This window comes from Schistocerca piceifrons, chromosome X (genome assembly GCF_021461385.2).
Source record: "Schistocerca piceifrons isolate TAMUIC-IGC-003096 chromosome X, iqSchPice1.1, whole genome shotgun sequence".
NCBI lineage: Eukaryota > Metazoa > Arthropoda > Insecta > Orthoptera > Acrididae > Schistocerca > Schistocerca piceifrons.
The window spans coordinates 371390712-371410483 of record NC_060149.1 but is presented as its reverse complement, the minus strand read 5'-3'; the positions used below and the strand labels follow the sequence as shown (position 1 = coordinate 371410483).

General features: G+C 40.7%; 1 protein-coding gene across 4 annotated transcripts in view; it reads right to left on the bottom strand.

Annotated features, from left to right (window-relative positions):
• The window catches only part of LOC124721359 (ATP-dependent helicase brm), a 439280-nt gene that overhangs the window by 149740 nt on the left and 269768 nt on the right, over positions 1 to 19772 (bottom strand). For all 4 annotated transcript variants that reach the window (XM_047246290.1, XM_047246292.1, XM_047246291.1 and 1 more), the window contains 3 exons: positions 19059 to 19225; positions 18786 to 18974; positions 15238 to 15568 (listed from right to left, as the gene is read on the bottom strand). In XM_047246290.1, coding sequence (XP_047102246.1) covers positions 15238 to 15568; positions 18786 to 18974; positions 19059 to 19225 — 687 coding nt within the window. The remainder of the gene's footprint in view (positions 1 to 15237; positions 15569 to 18785; positions 18975 to 19058; positions 19226 to 19772) is intronic.

Genomic DNA, 19772 nt, shown 5'->3' with positions numbered 1-19772 from the left:
TGGTTCATCCCTATGCCAAACCCACTCACTAAGGCGTGACACAGGGATCATATCCCTGACCTAGGCACAACAGCTGTCCGATTTGCCCATCCAGCACATCTTATTCCACTCCTGTCACAGGCTTATCCCGTCTCAGGCATGGTCACTTATAAAAGTGGCCAAGTCGTACATGAACACTGCTGCAACTTCTGCACAGCATTTTATGTGGGCATGACCACGAGAGTTGACCATCCAGTGGCACAACAAACTGTTAAGCACCACATGCTGAAGTTCAATGGCTGCTTCTCCATCCATACCATTTGGATCCTTCGCTTCAGTACCAGCTTTACTGAACTACATAGATGATAGTTATCCTAGCAACACTTCCATCACTCCTGTGATCCTCTTGGCCTCAATCTCCGCTAACCCACTGTTCCCACACCCTCTACCCAATAGTTCCCTTCTTTTGTCCTGTCACCCCCTCCCAATCCATGTAACCATGTCACCTCAGCTACAAGGCCCATGTGTTGCACGTCTAGCCTGCGCAGCTGTTGCCCCTCCCTCCTGCGAACCTACTGTATCATGCACGACTGTTACCCCCTCTGAGCCACGAGCAACCTGTTCCCAACCCACCCTCCTGCTTTCTGCCTCTTTCTCCCTCTATCCACCGTACCTGACATGACTTCTTACCCCAGTCCATCTGCTGAACAGCAATCCCAGGAGGGAGGGAGAGGAGAAGTGAGGGGGGAGGGGGGGGGGGGGAGAGAGAGAGAGAGAGAGAGAGAGAGAGAGAGAGAGAACGAGGGGGGGGGGGGGAGTTTTACTCTAGCTTGCCTAGCTTGTTAAAGTTTTCTTCTGAAAGCTAGCAAAGGTTTCATTCTTTTTTGTATGCTTCTCAACATCTCACTGCTTCTGCTATTTGGTGAGTAATCTTCTTTACTCCTAAAATATTTACACTCTGCCGGAATTTCCCTTACTATATTAAGTGAATATATCTTTCTTTAGAAAATAAGGACTTCTTTTAAGCACACCCCTCAATGCCATATGGAACACAAAAAGATGACAGCAGAGGAAATCACATCCAACACTTGGTTGGGAAAATAGTAGAACATAATTGCCAAAACTGTAGTTTGAGGTTTCCAAAAGAATTCAAATGAAAATTCTCTAAGTTGATAGGTAGTAGAGATAGTTGGAGTAATGAGTAAATGTAAAAGCCCACAAAAATAGCTGTGAACTTCAATTTCTCCATTGAATCCATCTCACAACTACTGAAGCAACATCTGAAGCTGTAATCTGCAGTCTACTACTATAGACCAAAGACAAGTGTCACACCTCAAAACACTTAGCTTCTGAACCAGAGACAGTACCAAGGCCAAAACTACTTGATGCCACACATGCTACTTATCTTTACAGTGATACTTTAACATATTGTAAGGTTGCCCTGCTGCCAAAAACTTCTTTCCTAATTACAACCCTAAAATTTGTTAATAACCCCTTCCCACACTATTTAAACTGATTTTGTACCAGCCAATTCATATGTACTTCTCACAGCAGGATACATTATGAGTCAGGTGCATTAATTCCTCCCCCCCCCCCCTAAAAAAAGAAATCTTCAGACCTTAATGATACAGATAGCTGAACCACAGGCACTACCAGAACAGAGGGGTATCTATGGAGAGGCGAAATTGACCTATGTTCCTGATGACGGGTAGTAGCCTTTTCAGTAATTGCAAGGGCAACAGTCTGGATGTTGACTTGGTCTTGTAACATTAGCCAATATGGCCTCGCTGTGCTAGTACTGTGAACGGCTCAAAACAAGCAGGAAACTACAGCCATTATTTTAGCTGATGGCATGCAGCTCTACTGTATGCTTAAATAACATCATCCTCTTGGGTAAAATACTCCAGAGGTAAAGTTGTCCCCATTTGCAACTCAGTAGGATATCATCAGGAAAAATTGAATTCCACAGGTTGGAGTGTGGACTGTAAATCCCTTAATCATGTATGTACATTAGAAAATTTCGAATGGGAAATGGATAGGTTGTAGTGGACTTCTGGTCAGGTGAGTAGAGGGTTATTAGTACAAAATCAAATACTGTAGTGCATGATTACGTCTAATAATGAATCAGAAAACAGGAATGCAGGTATGCTTCTATGGCCAGTACAGTGAATGCATTATTGTAGCCAAGATAGACATGAAGCCAACACCCACCATAGTAGTACAAATTGTAAGTCAACAAGCTCTGCAGATGATAAAGGGACTGAAAGAACATATAGTGAGATAAAGCAAAATTACTGATATAGTTAACAGAGACAAAAATTTGATTGTGACAGGGACAGGAACTTGATAGCAGGTAAAGGAAGAGAAGGAAAAATAGGAGAACATGAACTGGGGAAAAGAAATGAAAGAGGAAGTCATCTGCCAGAATTTTTCACTGAGCATAATTCAATCATCACTTGATTCAAAACCATGAAAGATGATTGTAGACATGGAAGGGCCTGGAGACACAGGAAGGTTTCAAACAGATTACAGAATGGTACGACAGAGATTTCAAAACCAGATTTTAAATTGCGAATAATTTCCAGGGGCAGATGTTATGAACTGCAGAAAAATATGAAAGCAAGGAGATGGGACCTGGATAAGTAAAAAGAAGTGGAGGTTGTTGAGAGTTTCAGAGGGAGCATTTGGCTATGATTTACTGAAACAAGAGTAAGAGTAAGAAGCACAATAGAGGAAGAATGGATAGCCCTGTGAGATGACATAGTGAAGGCAGCAGAGGAATAAACAGGCAAAAAGACAAATGCATAATGAACGAGATAGTGAATATAACAGACAAAATGAGAAAACATAAAAATGGAACAAATGATGTAGGCAAAAGGGAAAACATAAGTCTAATAAATGTAACTGGCAGAAAATGCAAAATGACAAAGCAGAAATGGCTAAAAAAGAAATGAAGAGCTGTAGAAGGATGCATGACTATGGGAAAGATAGAAGCCACTTACAGTAAAACTGAAGAGATATTTGGAGGAAAGAGAAGTACCTTTATGAATTGTAAGAACTCAGATTGCTAGACATTACACAGCAAAGAAGGAAAGGCTGTATGGTGGAAAGGATACACAGTAGGTCTACACAAACGAAACAGATGTGAAGACAGCATCATGGAAACAGAAGAAGAAATGAATGAAGATGAACTGGGATATATGACATGGGGGAAGAACTTGACAGAGGACCTAAGTTGAAACAAGGCCCCTGAACTACATGAAATTCCTTCAGAATTATTGAGATCTTTTGGAGAGCCAGCCATAAGAAAACTATTCCATTCAATAGGCGAGCTATATGACAGGTAAAATACCTTCACACTTCAAGAAGAATGTAATCATTACAATTCCAAAGACGACAGGCACTGACAGGTATGAATACGTGGAACATTTTGTAAATAATGCACAGCTTGGTAACACTGTGGATTGTTTGATGCAACAACAATGAATATTACATCAAATGTTGTAGGGAGCTCGAGGAAGCAGCACACTTTTTTTTCCCCACTGTGTACTCTAACATAAAAATTGTTGAGAGGTAGAAATGGACCCTGCAGGGATCTCGGGTACTGTGACTATTGAAGACCAGAGGTTGTGTATCAGGATCAAATCATCATGGGGCAAGAACCCAATAAATCCACAATTCATTAAGTGAAGTTTGTGGTGAGTTTACAGTGGACTGGAGTACAGTTTCGTGTTGGGTTAATCATTTTCATGGTGGTCATATGAGCATAGATGATAATCCACGACCCAGAAGGCCAGAAACTTCAACAGATGAACAAGTATGAACCTTGTGGCAGATGCTCATGAAGAAGATTGCAGTGTGACTTGTGAGGAACTCTCTGAAGCCATGGGAATTCCCCCAACATTAGTATTCCGTATTCCCAACATCAGTTTTCCGTATTCTGAAAAATAATTTGAAGAAGAGAAAAAAATCTGTGAGATGGGTCCCACACTGTTTGACTGCTGAAGAGAAACAGAAATGCTTGTGCATTGCAACCTTGCTCAGACAGTGATTCAACTGTGAAGGTCAAGGATTATTGTGTCAAATTATCACTATTGATGAAACATGGATTAGAGACTTTGAAACGGAGTTGAAATCACAGCTGAATGAGTGGAGAGCTTCAGATTCTCCACATCCAACAGAATTTCGACATGCTCAAGCAAAGCTCAAGCAAATGATGACTTTTGCTTTGATCACCAAGGAATCATCATGACATATAGAGTTCCATGTGGAACAAGTGTCACAGCAATATAATATCATAACTTCATGCAAAATCTGCACAGAGAAATGTGCAAAACTCGACCTCAGTTGCTCGATGCTGGGCCACTCATTCTCCATGACAATGCTCGTCTGCACATTGGCGATGTTGTAGCCCAAAAACTGCACAAATACAGATAGGAAGTGTTGCATCATCCTCCTTACGGACATGTGTCCGCCAGACTTCGACTTGTTCCCAAAGTTGAAAAAACCTATGCATGGACATCACTCTCTTTCTCTGGAAGAGCTTTCTAACACTGTTCCTGAGCCATTAGACAGATGAAAATAAGTGGTGTCCTGGATGGAATAATAGAGTTTCAAGATGTTAGAGTTCAGTCACAGAGAAGCAGGGAGACTATATTGAAGAACTGTAAAGAGATACTGAAAAAAATAAACATTTAAGTAAAAAAAATTGTGTGTATTATTTATGAAATGTCCCTCTTATTACTGAAAGATTCATTTAATAAGTTATGCTTGCAAAAACTGACACAAATTATTTACAGAAGAAAGTAAAAACCAGTAGAAGCCAACATCAGGGAAGATCAGTTTGGGTTTGGGATAAGTGTAGGAACATGCGAGACAATACTGACCCTAAGACTTATCAGACAATGTTGGCTGGCACACACTCTTTGAAATTCTGTAGGCAACAGGACTAAAACACAGGGAGCAGATGGTTATTAACAACTTGTAGAGACTCCAAACTGCAGTTATAATAGTGAAAGAACAAGTCCGAGAAGCAGTATTCGAGAAGAAAGTGACACAGGGTTATAGCCTATGCCCAATGTTATTCAATATGTGCACTGAGCAAGTAATAAAGCAAAAATTGAGAAAGTTGAAAGGGGAATTAAAATGCAGGGTGGACAAATAAAAAATTTGAGGTTTACAATAGACTTTGTATATCTGTCAAGAGAAAGCATTGAAGTTGCAAGAATGAGGTTGTAAGATGACAATCAACAGAAGTGAAAAAAAGAGTAATGGGATGTAGTCAAATTAAACTATGTGATGATGTGAGAATTTGATTAGGAAATGAGACATTAAAAGTGATAGACTAGTTTTGTTATTTGAGCACCAAAATAATTTATTATGGTCATCCTGTTTAGGATACAAAATACACACTGACAATAGAAAAAAAAATAATTTCTGAAAAAGAGGATTTTGTTAATTGTTGTTGTTGTGGTCTTCAGTCCTGAGACTGGTTTGATGCAGTTCTCCATGCTACTCTATCCTGTGCAAGCTTCTTCATCTCCCAGTACTTACTGCAACCTACATCCTTCTTAATCTGCTTAGTGTATTCATCTATTGGTCTCCCTCTATGATTTTTACCCTCCACACTGCCCTTCAATGCTAAATTTGTGATCCCTTGATGCCTCAGAACATGTCCTACCAACCGGTCCCTTCTTTTTGTCAAGTTGTGCCACAAACTCCTCTTCTCCCCAATTCTATTCAATACCTCCTCATTAGTTATGTGATCTACCCATCTAATCTTCAGCATTCTTCTGTAGCACCACATTTTGAAAGCTTCTATTCTCTTCTTGTCCAAACTATTTATCGTCCATTTTTCACTTCCATACATGGCTACACTCCATACAAATACAGGGTTATTACAAATGATTGAAGCGATTTCACAGCTCTACAATAACTTTGGTATTTGAGATATTTTCACAATGCTTTGCACACACACATACAAAAACTCAAAAAGTTTTTTTAGGCATTCACAAGTGTTCGATATGTGCCCCTTTAGTGATTCGGCAGACATCAAGCCAATAATCAAGTTCCTCCCACACTCGGCGCAGCATGTCCCCATCAATGAGTTCGAAAGCATCGTTGATGCGAGCTTGCAGTTCTGGCACGTTTCTTGGTAGAGGAGGTTTAAACACTGAATCTTTCACATAACCCCACAGAAAGAAATCGCATGGGGTTAAGTTGGGAGAACGTGGAGGCCATGACATGAATTGCTGATCATGATCTCCACCACGACCGATCCATCGGTTTTCCAATCTCCTGTTTAAGGAATGCCGAACATCGTGATGGAAGCGCGGTGGAGCACCATCCTGTTGAAAGATGAAGTCGGCGCTGTTGGTCTCCAGTTGTGGCACGAGCCAATTTTCCAGCATGTCCAGATACACGTGCCCTGTAACGTTTTTTTCGCAGAAGAAAAAGGGGCCGTAAACTTTAAACCGTGAGATTGCATAAAACACGTTAACTTTTGGTGAATTGCGAATTTGCTGCACGAATGCGTGAGGATTCTCTACCGCCCAGATTCGCACATTGTGTCTGTTCACTTCACCATTAAGAAAAAATGTTGCTTCATCACTGAAAACAAGTTTCGCACTGAACGCATCCTCTTCCATGAGCTGTTGCAACCGCACCGAAAATTCAAAGCGTTTGACTTTGTCATCGGGTGTCAGGGCTTGCAGCAATTGTAAACGGTAAGGCTTCTGCTTTAGCCTTTTCCGTAAGATTTTCCAAACCGTCAGCTGTGGTACGTTTAGCTCCCTGCTTGCTTTATTCGTCGACTTCCGCGGGCTACGCGTGAAACTTGCCCGCACGCGTTCAACCGTTTCTTCGCTCACTGCAGGCCGACCCGTCGATTTCCCCTAACAGAGGCATCCAGAAGTTTTAAACTGCACATACCATCGCCGAATGGAGTTAGCAGTTGGTGGATCTTTGTTGAACTTCGTCTTGAAGTGTCGTTGCACTGTTATGAGTGACTGATGTGAGTGCATTTTAAGCACGACATACGCTTTCTCGGCTCCTGTTGCCATTTTGTCTCACTGCGCTCTCGAGCGCTCTGGCAGCAGAAACCTGAAGTGCGGCTTCAGCCGAACAAAACTTTATGAGTTTTTCTACGTATCTGTAGTTTGTCGTGACCATAAGTCAATGAATGGAGCTACAGTGAATTTATGAAATCGCTTCAATCATTTGTAATAGCCCTGTACTTTTAGAAATGACTTCCTGACACTTAAATCTATACTCGATGTTAACAAATTTCTCTTCTTCAGAAACACTTTTCTTGCCATTGCCAGTCTACATTTTATGTCCTCTCTACTTCGACCATCATCAGTTATTTTGCTCCCCAAATAGCAAAACTCCTTTACCACTTTAAGTGTCTCATTTCCTAATCTAATTCCCTCAGCATCACCAGACTTAATTCGACTACATTCCATTATCCTCGTTTTGCTTTTGTTGATGTTCATCTTATATACTCCTTTCAAGACACTGTCCATTCTGTTCAACTGCTCTTCCAAGTCCTTTGCTGTCTCTGACAGAATTACAATGTCATAGGCGAACCTCAAAGTTTTTATTTCTTCTCCATGGATTTTAATACCTACTCCAAATTTTTCTTTTGTTTCCTTTACTGCTTGCTCAATATACAGATTGAATAAAATCGGGGAAAGGCTACAACCCTGTCTCACTCCTTTCCCAACCACTGCTTCCCTTTCATGTCCCTCGACTCTTATAACTGCCATCTGGTTTCTGTACAAATTGTAAATAGCCTTTCGCTCCCTGTATTTTACCCCTGCCACCTTTAGAATTTGAAAGAGGGTATTCCAGTCAGCATTGTCAAAAGCTTTCTCTAAGTCTACAAATGCTAGAAACGTAGGTTTGCCTTTCCTTAATCTAGCTTCTAAGATAAGCCGTAGGGTCAGTATTGCCTCACATGTTCCAATATTTCTACGGAATCCAAACTGATCTTCCCCAAGGTCGTCTTCTACTAGTTTTTCCATTCGTCTGTAAAGAATTAACGTTAGTATTTTGGAGCCGTGACTTATTAAACTGATAGTTCGGTAATTTTCACATCTGTCAACACCTGCTTTCTTTGGGATTAGAATTATTATATTCTTCTTGAAGTCTGAGGGTATTTCGCCTGTCTCATACATCTTGCTCACCAGATGGTAGAGTTTTGTCAGGACTGGCTCTCCCAATGCCGCCAGTAGTTCTAATGGAATGTTGTCTACTCCCGGGGCCTTGTTTCGACTCAGGTCTTTGAGCGCTCTGTCAAACTCTTCACACAGTATCATATCTCCCATTTCGTCTTCATCTACATTCTCTTCTACTTCCATAATACTGTCCTCAAGTACATCGCCCTTGTATAGACCCTCTATATACTCCTTCCACCTTTCTGCTTTTCCTTCTTTGCTTAGAACTGGGTTTCCATCTGAGCTCTTGATATTCATGCAAGTGGTTCTCTTTTCTCCAAAGGTCTGTTTAATTTTCCTGTAGGCAGTATCTATCTTACCCCTAGTGAGATAAGCCTCTACATCCTTACATTTGTCCTCTAGCCATCCCTGCTTAGACATTTTGCACTTCCTGTTGATCTCATTTTTGAGACGTTTGTATTCCTTTTTGCCTGCCTCATTTACTGCATTTTTATATTTTCTCCTTTCATCAATTAAATTCAATATTTCTTCTGTTACCCAAGGATTTCTACTAGCCCTCGTCTTTTTACCTGCTTGATCCTCGGCTGCCTTCACTACTTCATCCCTCAGAGCTACCCATTCTTCTTCTACTGTATTTCTTTGCCCCATTTGTGACAACTGTTCCCTTATGCTCTCCCTGAAACTCTCTACAATCTCTGGTTTAATCAGATTGTCCAGATCCCATCTCCTTAAATTCTCACCTTTTTGCAGTTTCTTCAGTTTTAATCTACAGCTCATAACCAATAGATTGTGGTCAGAGTCCACATCTGCCCCTGGAAATGTCTTACAATTTGAAACCTGGTTCCTAAATCTCTGTCTTACCATTATATAATCTATCTGATACCTTCTAGTATTTCCAGGATTCTTCCATGTGTACAACCTTCTTTTATGATTCTTGAACCAAGTGTTAGCTATGATTAAGTTATGCTCTGTGCAAAATTCTACCAGACGGCTTCCTCTTTCATTTCTTTCCCCCCAATCCATATTCACCTACTATGTTTCCTTCTCTCCCTTTTCCTACTCTCGAATTACATTCACCCATGACTATTAAATTTTCGTCTCCCTTCGCTACCTGAATAATTTCTTTTATCTCATCATACATTTCATCAATTTCTTCATCATCTGCAGAGCTAGTTGGCATATAAACTTGTACTATTGTAGTAGGTGTGGGCTTCGTGTCTATCTTGGCCACAATAATGCGTTCACTATGATGTTTGTAGTAGCTTACCCGCACTCCCATTTTTTTATTCATTATTAAAGCTACTCCTGCATTACCCCTATTTGATTTTGTATTTATAATCCTGTATTCACCTGACCAAAAGTCTTGTTACTCCTGCCACCAAACTTCACTAATTCCCAGTATATTTAACTTTAACCTATCCATTTCTCTTTTTAAGTTTTCTAACCTACCTACCCGATTAAGGGATCTGACATTCCACACTCCGATCCGCAGAATGCCAGTTTTCTTTCTCCTGATAACGACGTCCTCTTGAGTAGTCCCCGCCCGGAGATCTGAATGGGGGACTATTTTACCTCCGGAATATTTTACCCAAGAGGACGCCTTCATCATTTAACCATACAGTAAAGCTGCATGCCCTCGGGAAAAATTACAGCTGTAGTTTGCCCTTGCTTTCAGCCGTTTGCAGTACCAGCACAGCAAGGCTGTGGGGGGGGGGGGGATTTGTTAATATGAAATATAAATTCAAGTGTTAGAAAGTCTTTCCTGAATGCATTTGTCTGGAGCATAGATTATCAGAAGTGAAACTTGGACTATCAAAATTTCAGACGAGAAGAGAATAGATGATTTTGAACTGTGATGCTACAGAAGAATTCTGAGGATTATAATACATGGAAAATTCTAACTGACAATAACGAATTACCTAGGAATAAAGGAGATGACTCACCAAAAGGGAGAAGTGCTGTGTCGTCAACAGGTTCACAAACAAAAGGTACAGAGCTTTTCTTTGCTAGCTTTTGCAATGGAATTCATTTCTCAAGCTTACACACACACACACACACACACACACACACACTCCTGTTTCCCTACATTGTGGTCAGTCAACTGCCAGCTCTTTCCTGGCCCATAACGAGTGTACTGAGGTGAGATGGAGGTGCAGGGTGGGCATCATGAATGGAGACAGGTAGGAAGCAGAGAGGTTTGGGGGAAGCATCTGTCAGCTCGTGGGGGTGCGTGGGTGGGGGTGGAGGTGGGGGGGGGGGGGGTCTCTGTGAGCTAGCTAGGGGTGCAGGTAGAGGGGGCAGGTGAAAGACGGCTGGGCATGCGATTTCACAGACTAGGGTGTGAGATGACAGCACACAACTAGCTGATATGTATAGGGTGGGAGTTCTGGGACAGGCCAGAGACCAGGCTACCTGTGAAAGAAGCCATGTTATATACCAGCTCTGCTGTAACCACTGCACAGCATTTTACATTGCTATGACAACCAACCAGCTAACAACCAGAATGCATGGACACTACCAAACTAACACCAAAAACAAGGTGGACAACCCAGTGGTACAACATGTGAGTTTTCAATGGCTGCTTCACAACCCATGCCACCTGGATTCACCCCACCACCACCACCAGCTTTTCTGAGCTGCGCAGATGGGAGCTATCCTTACAGCACATCCTTCACTCCTGTAACCTCCCTGACCTAAACTTAAGATAACTTGCTGTCCCCCCATCCAATGGTGTGTACACACACACACACACACACACACACACACACACACACACACACAAACACACACACACACACACACACACCATCCCCTGTCCCAGTACCAGCACCCAATACATGTCAGCTAGCTGTGTGCTGCCATCTGATGCCCCAGTCTGTGAAATTGCATGCCTACTTGTCTGCACCTGCCCCCTCTACCTGCACCCCTAGCTAGCCCACAGACAATTCCCCACTCTCCCACAAGCCTATTGATGCTCCCCCTTCTCTACATCTTTCACCCAATCCCACCCTTCCCACCCTACACCCCCACCTCACCCCAGCACATACACCATGGGCCAGGATAGAGATGAGCACCATGTAGGGAAACCAGTGCATGCATGTGTGTGTGTGTGGGGGGGGGGGGGGGTCGTTTCTCCTACAAGCTTGAGGAAGGAATTTAATTCTGAAAGCTAGCAAAGCAAAGCTCTGTACCTTCTCTTTGTGCACCTGTCAACGCCGCAGCACTTCTGCCTTTTGGTGTGTTATCTCCTCTATTCCTAAATAATTCTGAGGATTAGATGAGTAGATCAAATAACCAATGGAGGATCTGAGAATTAGTAGACAGTATGCTGCTTGATTATAAGTTCATTTTGGCTTTTTGCCTTGAACAGTACATGTTATGTTCTGACATTGTAGATGGACACGAAGGCAATAAAGCTGAAATAAGGTCATAATCAAGTGGTATTCTGTCTACTGATTCTTTGTATAATGTTCTACTGTGACATAATATATTCTGCAGGTCCCATAATAAAGAAACTAATGAAAAAGTGCTAAACTGAATTAGAAAAAAAGAAAAGACGAAGGAAATTTATGGTACAACTTGACTAAAAGCGACCAGTTGCTAGGACACATCCTGAGGCAGGAAGGAATTGTCTATTTGGTAATGAAGGGAAGTGTGTCAGGGAGGAAGTGGGGTGGGGGGTGAGAATAGGCTATTTTCCTATGTTAAAAATATGGTTCAGATTGTTGTTATTCTGATTGATTAAAACATTTAAGTAGCATTGACTTCAATATCCTCACAAAATATGTAATTTTTATGTAATTAAAGCATAAAAATAATTAAATATCATGATCTGGCCACATGATCAAAAATGCTGTGTTCTAGGAGCAAGACAAAGCTACACTTGTGTTATAGGTACATTAGCCGAAGTTACGAGGTTTTTACATACTTTTACTGCAAACAGTTTAGCTATTTAGTGATGGAAAACACTATTGCCATTTTTAGTGACAATAGAAAGGAATTTTCTGGACACTGATACTGGAAGCCTTGCGAAGGTTGATGTGTTATGCTCTATCCACTGAGAGCTTTGGTATGTGCAACAATGGACATTCTTTTCCCTGCTCCCTGCAACATCATTAAACTCACTCAAAACTAAATTATTATAGAACTTTCACAAACTGGCCCGTATATTATAACTGGATTGTCAACTATCAGTCATGAGCTATGGACCTAAGCACAACAAAATTATTCTTGGCAAAATTTAGTGCCGATTTTCTCTGTAGATCACAGTCAGCAGAGATACGGCTTCTGTCAGGCATTCTGTGGCGCATCCGATAGCACATTCAACTGCAGTGAAAGAGATCATGTGTTTTAATCCTGCAAGAATGATATATTTTTAAAAGTTTCACATGAAATATGAAAATAGTGTTAGCAAGAACTGATTGTAGCGGTTGTTTCGATTATAGGACACATTATATATAGCTTCACACTAGTCTTAGTCTGAGAAAAAGACAACAGAGGATAAATACATTTACTCTGCGAACAAACAATTCACTTTTTTTTAAAGCATTGCTAGTGGTGAAGATATTACCACACATCCACAGTACAATGAGGTGTAGGATGATGAGGTTATAGGGAGAGATATAAAGTGTGTACAATGTGCAGGGCTGCAGTGTTTGTGAGTGTTCATTAAGGTTAGCGTCTGAAGCAGAGTTACTTCCTCTTTACGTAAGATGACGAAACTGCAAGCGTTTAAAGATCCTGGCTAGACAGTACGTAGAGAAAGGTATTGTTTCTAATACAGCAAAAAGTGTGTGGTTACATTAACTAGAAAATATCTTTTTGATGGTGACATGTGAAGCAATGGCAAATGTAAGCACATGTAAACAGCAAGGAAAACACAATAATATTCTGTTTCTGATCGGCTGGTGAAGTTCTGTAACTGATTTGGTTTTCATATGAGAGGACTGCCGAGACATTTTACAAATAAGTTAAAATGTTCTTTCAGGTTAGATTCAAACCAGCGATCTATGGACATTGTCTTATAAAATTCAAGTTTACCCCTGTAACAACTGAGCTACCGAATAACTGAGGTGGAGTTAGGTAAAACTACAATTTTCACTAGGAGTTTAATTTCATTGAATGACGCTATCCTTCACTGTAACTATGGGAGATCATATTTTGAAGATAAGTTAACGTTAACTTCACAGTGCAACACATGTTTAATTAAGTCAGTGCACTTGTGCATCAATGTGGTGACTATTTGCCGGTACAGCGCAACCACATTTTATGCATCTTCTCATTCCCTGGAACACTGAAAAGCAACTTCTCAGGAGTTTTTGTAGACGTATATGTACAGTATGGTACTACACACCATTTGTAGCCCATTTTCCAAAACAAAAATATCTAAACAAGGCATCACTGTGAATTGGCATTATGACAGTAGGAGCAGCGAGCTAACCAGTGATGTCACAGGCATCATGACTTGAATGGAGCTTTTCAGCGGGCATACAAATTATTTGAATTTCATTTCCATTTTTATAAAAGAATACTGAAATTCAAGAGGAGAAAAAGCATGTTAGGAGCATAAAATTACATAATTAATAATTTAAGACGATTTCCAGAAAACAGTCAAATAATATTGTAGAACGAGACCATGAAATGAATGCAGCAAGCAATGTCAACTGGATGTAGGCTATAGCAGTTATTTGGAAATGAAGATGACTGAAGATGATAAGAGTAATGGAGAGAGCTGCGAGAAACCAGTCTTCAGACCGAAGACCACAACAATGATGACATGGCAGAACAGAACTGTGTACTGCAACAGGAGTCGACTCAGTGACTCTAGCTTCTATGGATACAATTTTTATGTGGTGTTATCCATCTAAGTGTGACAGACTAGATTTGTAACTTCATATCCACTACTACCTCTCTCCCTATGAATCAAAATTCTGCAGTCTCTCCTGTAGTGTTATGATCACTTGGTGTAAGGAAGAATAGAGGTGACACAGGTAATATAGTATCACCGTACAATGATACCACACAGTGGCCAATCACTGTTGAAGACTCTTAAGCTGGCAGCACAAGTGTAGTGACTGTCCCATTCCGGTTGCTCTGCAATGGGCACCGTCTAACCCCGAGCTGTGCCAGGCCTACGCCCCCTATGTGGCAGCACCACCAGCACGCAAGACTTGACCACATATAGGGGCACTGTCTGCAGCAGCAGTTGCAGTTACTCCCCTGTTACTCTTCGGAGCCCAGACAGTCTAGGCTATGACGACGCCAGTGGAGCCACTTAGCAGTACAGTGACATACTCGTTATTCAGTGTTTATCTCATATCAGAGATGTCAACCCAGATCAGGAACTTTGACTTCATTCAGGCAACAGAACTACTGTACAGAGACTTACAACTGTGCATGTCAATGTTATCAGTAGACAAAGGACCCTGTACTGCACTACATGAAGATCTTCGATGTAAAAGTTGAGAATTCACAACATATGTATTTTACAGTGATGTTTGCTATTCCTTCCACGTTTGATTTGTGCTTTAGTTCCTGTGCATCTTCTCGAACAGAACCATATTTTGTATGCAGGTCTACCATTCGCACTCATATCATTTGGCATCGCTAAATGCCATAACAAATGTGACTCCACTATGGAAACGCCAAAGTCAACTCATGGGTCACATGAGGTTAACAAGAGAGAGCTAGCAGTGAGTTTTAAGTGTGTGTGTGTGTGTGTGTGTGTGTGTGTGTGAGAGAGAGAGAGAGAGAGAGAGAGAGAGAGAGAGAGAGAGAGAGAGGTTCAGTCCCATGACCTCTCAGTTTCCAGGCATATGCTTTACCACTGTACCACTAGGCCTGAGCAGGAGAAGGCCAAATTGATGCAAATAAAAACTTCCCAACAAAAAATGAGAAAAAAAAGCTATTCATAAATAAATATTTATACATTAAGACCAATGTCAAATCTGTATCGGACTGGGATTTCCATCCACAAAATTTAGGCAATCTCAGTGCAACAGACAAGCTTCAACTGATGGAAACATAATAGTTTGCAAAAAATCAACTTTCTGAATAAAAATATTAAAATTTTTGTCCATACCTGGTGAGGATTCCAGTCAGAGTCAAATATAATTACAGTATCTGCAGCCTGAAGGTTCAAACCCAAACCACCAGCTCTGGTGCTCAACAAAAACAGGAAAAATTCTGAATCTGGACTATTGAACTTTCTGAGCAATTCACCACGATCTTCAGCTTTTGTTGTTCCATCTAAACGCAGATATGTGAAACCACGCCAGCTCAGATAATCCTCCATAATAGTCATTAGTTGAGTCATTTGGCAGAACAGCAATACACGGTGATTTGTAGCCTTCAATTTTGGTAGGATACGATCCAGCAACTCAAACTTCCCAGAAGCTCGATATAAATCTGGCCTTTTAAAGTAAACAATAAATGATAATACAGAGTTCCAAGCATCAATCTTTAATATGCACACATTATGCATGAACATGTTTGAACAGATGGATGATTTTACATCACAGTTCATTAAGTCCATATAGGGCAAGGAGAAAACTTCTTAGTCTGGCACAAAATGGCTTTGCCATTAATGAAATTTAGTTCTGTTAAGGCGGTACATGTCACACAACAATGTTAAGTCCAGAGACAACTTGATCTGCAGGTCAGTTTTGTTTATACTGCTTTTTAAAGTACTCATGCTGTTTATATTTTGTTAAAGCAGATAAAATGGAACACCATGCTATCAAAAAATTTTTAGTTTCAGACAGTTTATCACCAGCTGAAATTCATACAAAGTTGATTAAAATTTATAAGGAGTCAGTGCTCATTCATTTTCAATGCTTAGGAAATGGCAAACACATTCAAATGCAGTTCCCCCCCCCCCCCCCCCCCCGAAGTTATACACATGGAGATGGAGTTATTAGAGGAGATAAAAAGAAACATTTTTGTTATGTGATAAAAGAGTCACAGGTGCAGTTTCCCAGCTAGGGGTCCTTGAAGAGTTTGATTTGACTTCCCCTATGGCAAGACACAGAGCCGTTTGAACAGCTTCATATGCAACACACTGATGTTGTAATCTGATTTGCAACATAATTACATCTTACTACTGCGAAGGGCAAGTTCTCATTACTGTTTGCAGTGTCCATGTCTCCGATCAAACAATTACATTATTATTATGTTGTGTTTACATGAAATTTTCTACTGATTTTTACAGGTTCTTGATTTCTTATTACACTCTAACCAAGTTAGCTGATGCATCTTATTTATGGGGAGGCACAATGCAACAACCTAACAGCAAGGCACCTGTACGTAGAACGAGTTCTGAAGAGGTGGTTATCAAATTGCTTCACATTTCAAAGATTTGAGTGCCATCTTCGTGAAACATGATTCCTTAGACCACACTGACTGGTAATTAATAAACCTCACAGTGTGTGATTGTTTTCAGCCCATTTGGCTGCAGCTGCAGCCGTTATTCATGATACATGCAGTTGTTTTGGGCATGTTACACAGTCAATAGCACACAGATGCTTGTTGTGCATTGATGTAAATGGACGGAATTTTCAGCAACATCCCTAAAACAATATTCTCTGAACATCACTAGTATCAAAACCTTCAGGCATCCCTACTGGGGAAACAACACACTAAGGGTAATTTTTGTCACATAAAAAAATGTTTCTGTTTATCTCCTATAAACACTCTAAAATTGTGTATATGTAGTTTTATTACACTTTGTAGGTGAAGAATGTCCCAAAACTGAAACCACAGATGAAAACATTCACGAATGTGCACAGTATGGTGTTAGATGAACGGTGATTAAAAGTATATGAAACAACTGATCCCATAAGCACACCACAAGACATAGTACAAAAAATTTTACATGAAAAAGTATCTATGAGAGGAGCAGGTTTGTTGAATGATGAGATAAATCAAATGAACAAAAAAATTCACAGCAGTGTTTGGACTATTTTATAAATAATCCAATTCATTCAGTGTGAATATTTGCTTGCGGGATGAGATATGGACCCATAACTTCACACCAGAAATGAGACAGTAAGCAAAGAAGTGGCTGGACGGTGGTGACTCTGTATGAAACCACGAGGATTATTTCATCTACATTTGCATACATACTCCACAAGCTCGTGTGGGGCATAGCAAAGGGTACCACATACCACTACTCGTCATTTCCCTTCCTGTTCCACTTGCAAACAGAGCAAGGAGAAAACGACTGTCTATAAGCCTTCGTATAAGCTCTAATTTCTCTCATCTTGTCTTCATAGTCCTTATGTGAAATGTACATTGCAGCAGTAGAATCGTTCCACAGTCAGCCTCAAAAGTCGGTTCTCTAAATTTCTGCAATAGTGCCTCAAGAAAAGAGCACCGTCTTTCCGCCAGAGATACCTATTGATATAGAAATTCATGAAGCATTTCCGTAACACTTGTGTGCTGACTGAACTTACTGTTAATAAATCTACCAGCATGCCTCTGAACTGCTTCAACATGTTCTTTTAATCTGGCCTGGTGGGGATTCCAAACACTCAAGCAGCACTCAAGAAGGGTCGCCCCACTGTTCTAAAAGCTGTCTCCTCTATAGATTAGCTACACTTTCTCAAAATTCTCTCAATAAAATGAAGTCCACCATCTGCCTTCACTACTACTGATGTGCCCATTCAGTTTCATATTGCTTTGGAATGTTATGCCTAAACACTTTCTTAGAGCCACTCACATACCTGGGAACTTAACTAAGATCTGATCATACATATTACCATATCTGATCATACATATCAATATGTATGATCAGATCTTTGTCAACAGTATGTAGTGATGCACCATGTCAAAATTTTCTGGAAATATAGGAATATGGAACCTGCCTATTGTCCTCCATCTAGGGTTTGTAGGATATTGTGAGAGATTACAATTTAATGTTCTATTGAATATGAGATCATTGCAGATGGGACCTAAGAGCAAACTGTGGAAGGATGGAAAACAAAAGCAGCAGTGTCTTTTGCAAAGGAACTGATTTGGAGCAAACATAGAAGACGTAAATCAGGATAGCTGAATGAAGGTTTGAACCTCACTCTCCTTTAATTGAAGTCCCGTGTACTACTTGCTTTGCAATCTTGATTGTTCTGTTGGAAATATTTTGGCTAATAATTACTTGGATGCAAACCCTGCAAAAGGTTACACAATAACTGGTGAATACTATGCAACTCTTCTGAATCAAACACAAATACTATGCACCTCTTGAGAAACACACACACACACACACACACACACGCACGCACGCACGGAAAGGGGGGGAGGGGGACGGGGAGGGGGAGGGGGAGGGGGAGGGGGGAGGGGGGGAGAGAGAGAGAGAGAGACAGAGAGAGAGAGAGAGAGACAGAGAGAGAGAGAGAGAGAGAGAGAGAGAGAGAGAGAGAGAACGCTTGGAGAAAAGTTCCTTCATCCGGAAACAGCGCCAAAGATTCACAAAGGTTCTTCTAAATCATCACAAATTTGTTGCTGCAAAAATCTGGAATCCAATGAACAGGTCATGGCGAGAGGAGGGGAAATCATTGGTTTTCATTGCCAGACTGAGAATTGTTCTCCTTGTCCACAAACATACAATCATAGTGAGTTCACTGAATTACATACCCTGTCACAACACCTGTCTGACTTCCTACATGGTCACAGTATTTTTCTTCAATATGCTGGAACATGAAAGGATGGTTGCAAAGTTTTCGCAGCTGGACAATAGTGTTCATCAGGGCCTTAGCTCCTCCCTTTCCTTGCTTTCCTTTTTCTGAACCATCAGTCAATAAGACACCTTTGCTCTGCATGTGCCTATACCACAAAAAAACCTTAATCACTCCAACATCATAAATCTTTTTCTCATTAATGAACGTAACATGTTAAAAGACATTATACCTGTACAACACACGCTGCAAGCCGGACATATCACATTTAACAATGTACTCCACTTTATCTGGTAACTGAGACTCTACTTCTTTCTTCAAACGTCGCAGAAGAAAGGGCCGTAAAACCTTGTGAAGACGTCTTATGATCAGTATTGTCTCCTCCTCATTCAACTCCACCTGAAAAAAATTTTTGGGGTGATTTATGTGCACATTAAGAACATCAGCAAAAATAGTTGAAATATTATAAAAATAAAAATGATGACAATGATGATGAAGCCAAAATTATGACAACAGTGCTCATGACAGTGATGATAACTGTATCAGTTCTGAAAACTTATGATAAAACTAATGTCAGCTGTCAATAAAGAAAAACTGAAGTATTACTGCAGAAACACTTGGCTGGCTGATCACTAATCGATCATAGGTGATTCAACCACTCTACGAACACACTAATCACCTCAACCTAAAAGCTTGGGCTGGAATCCAGACAACACACAAAATCATAAAATTCATGCCAAACTCTCCTTGCCATGGGGAGAGGGGGTGGGGAGTGGGGAGGACCTAGATGACGGCCACTCATAATTAAATTTACTCCAACTCTGTAATCAGAATATAAAATGCATTATGTTAAAATGTGACATCTTTGGTTTCCTCTACAGGCTGCTAAAACCGAAAAAATTTTCAAAAATGTAGAGCACAAATTAGGGGCCTATTCGGTGTATCT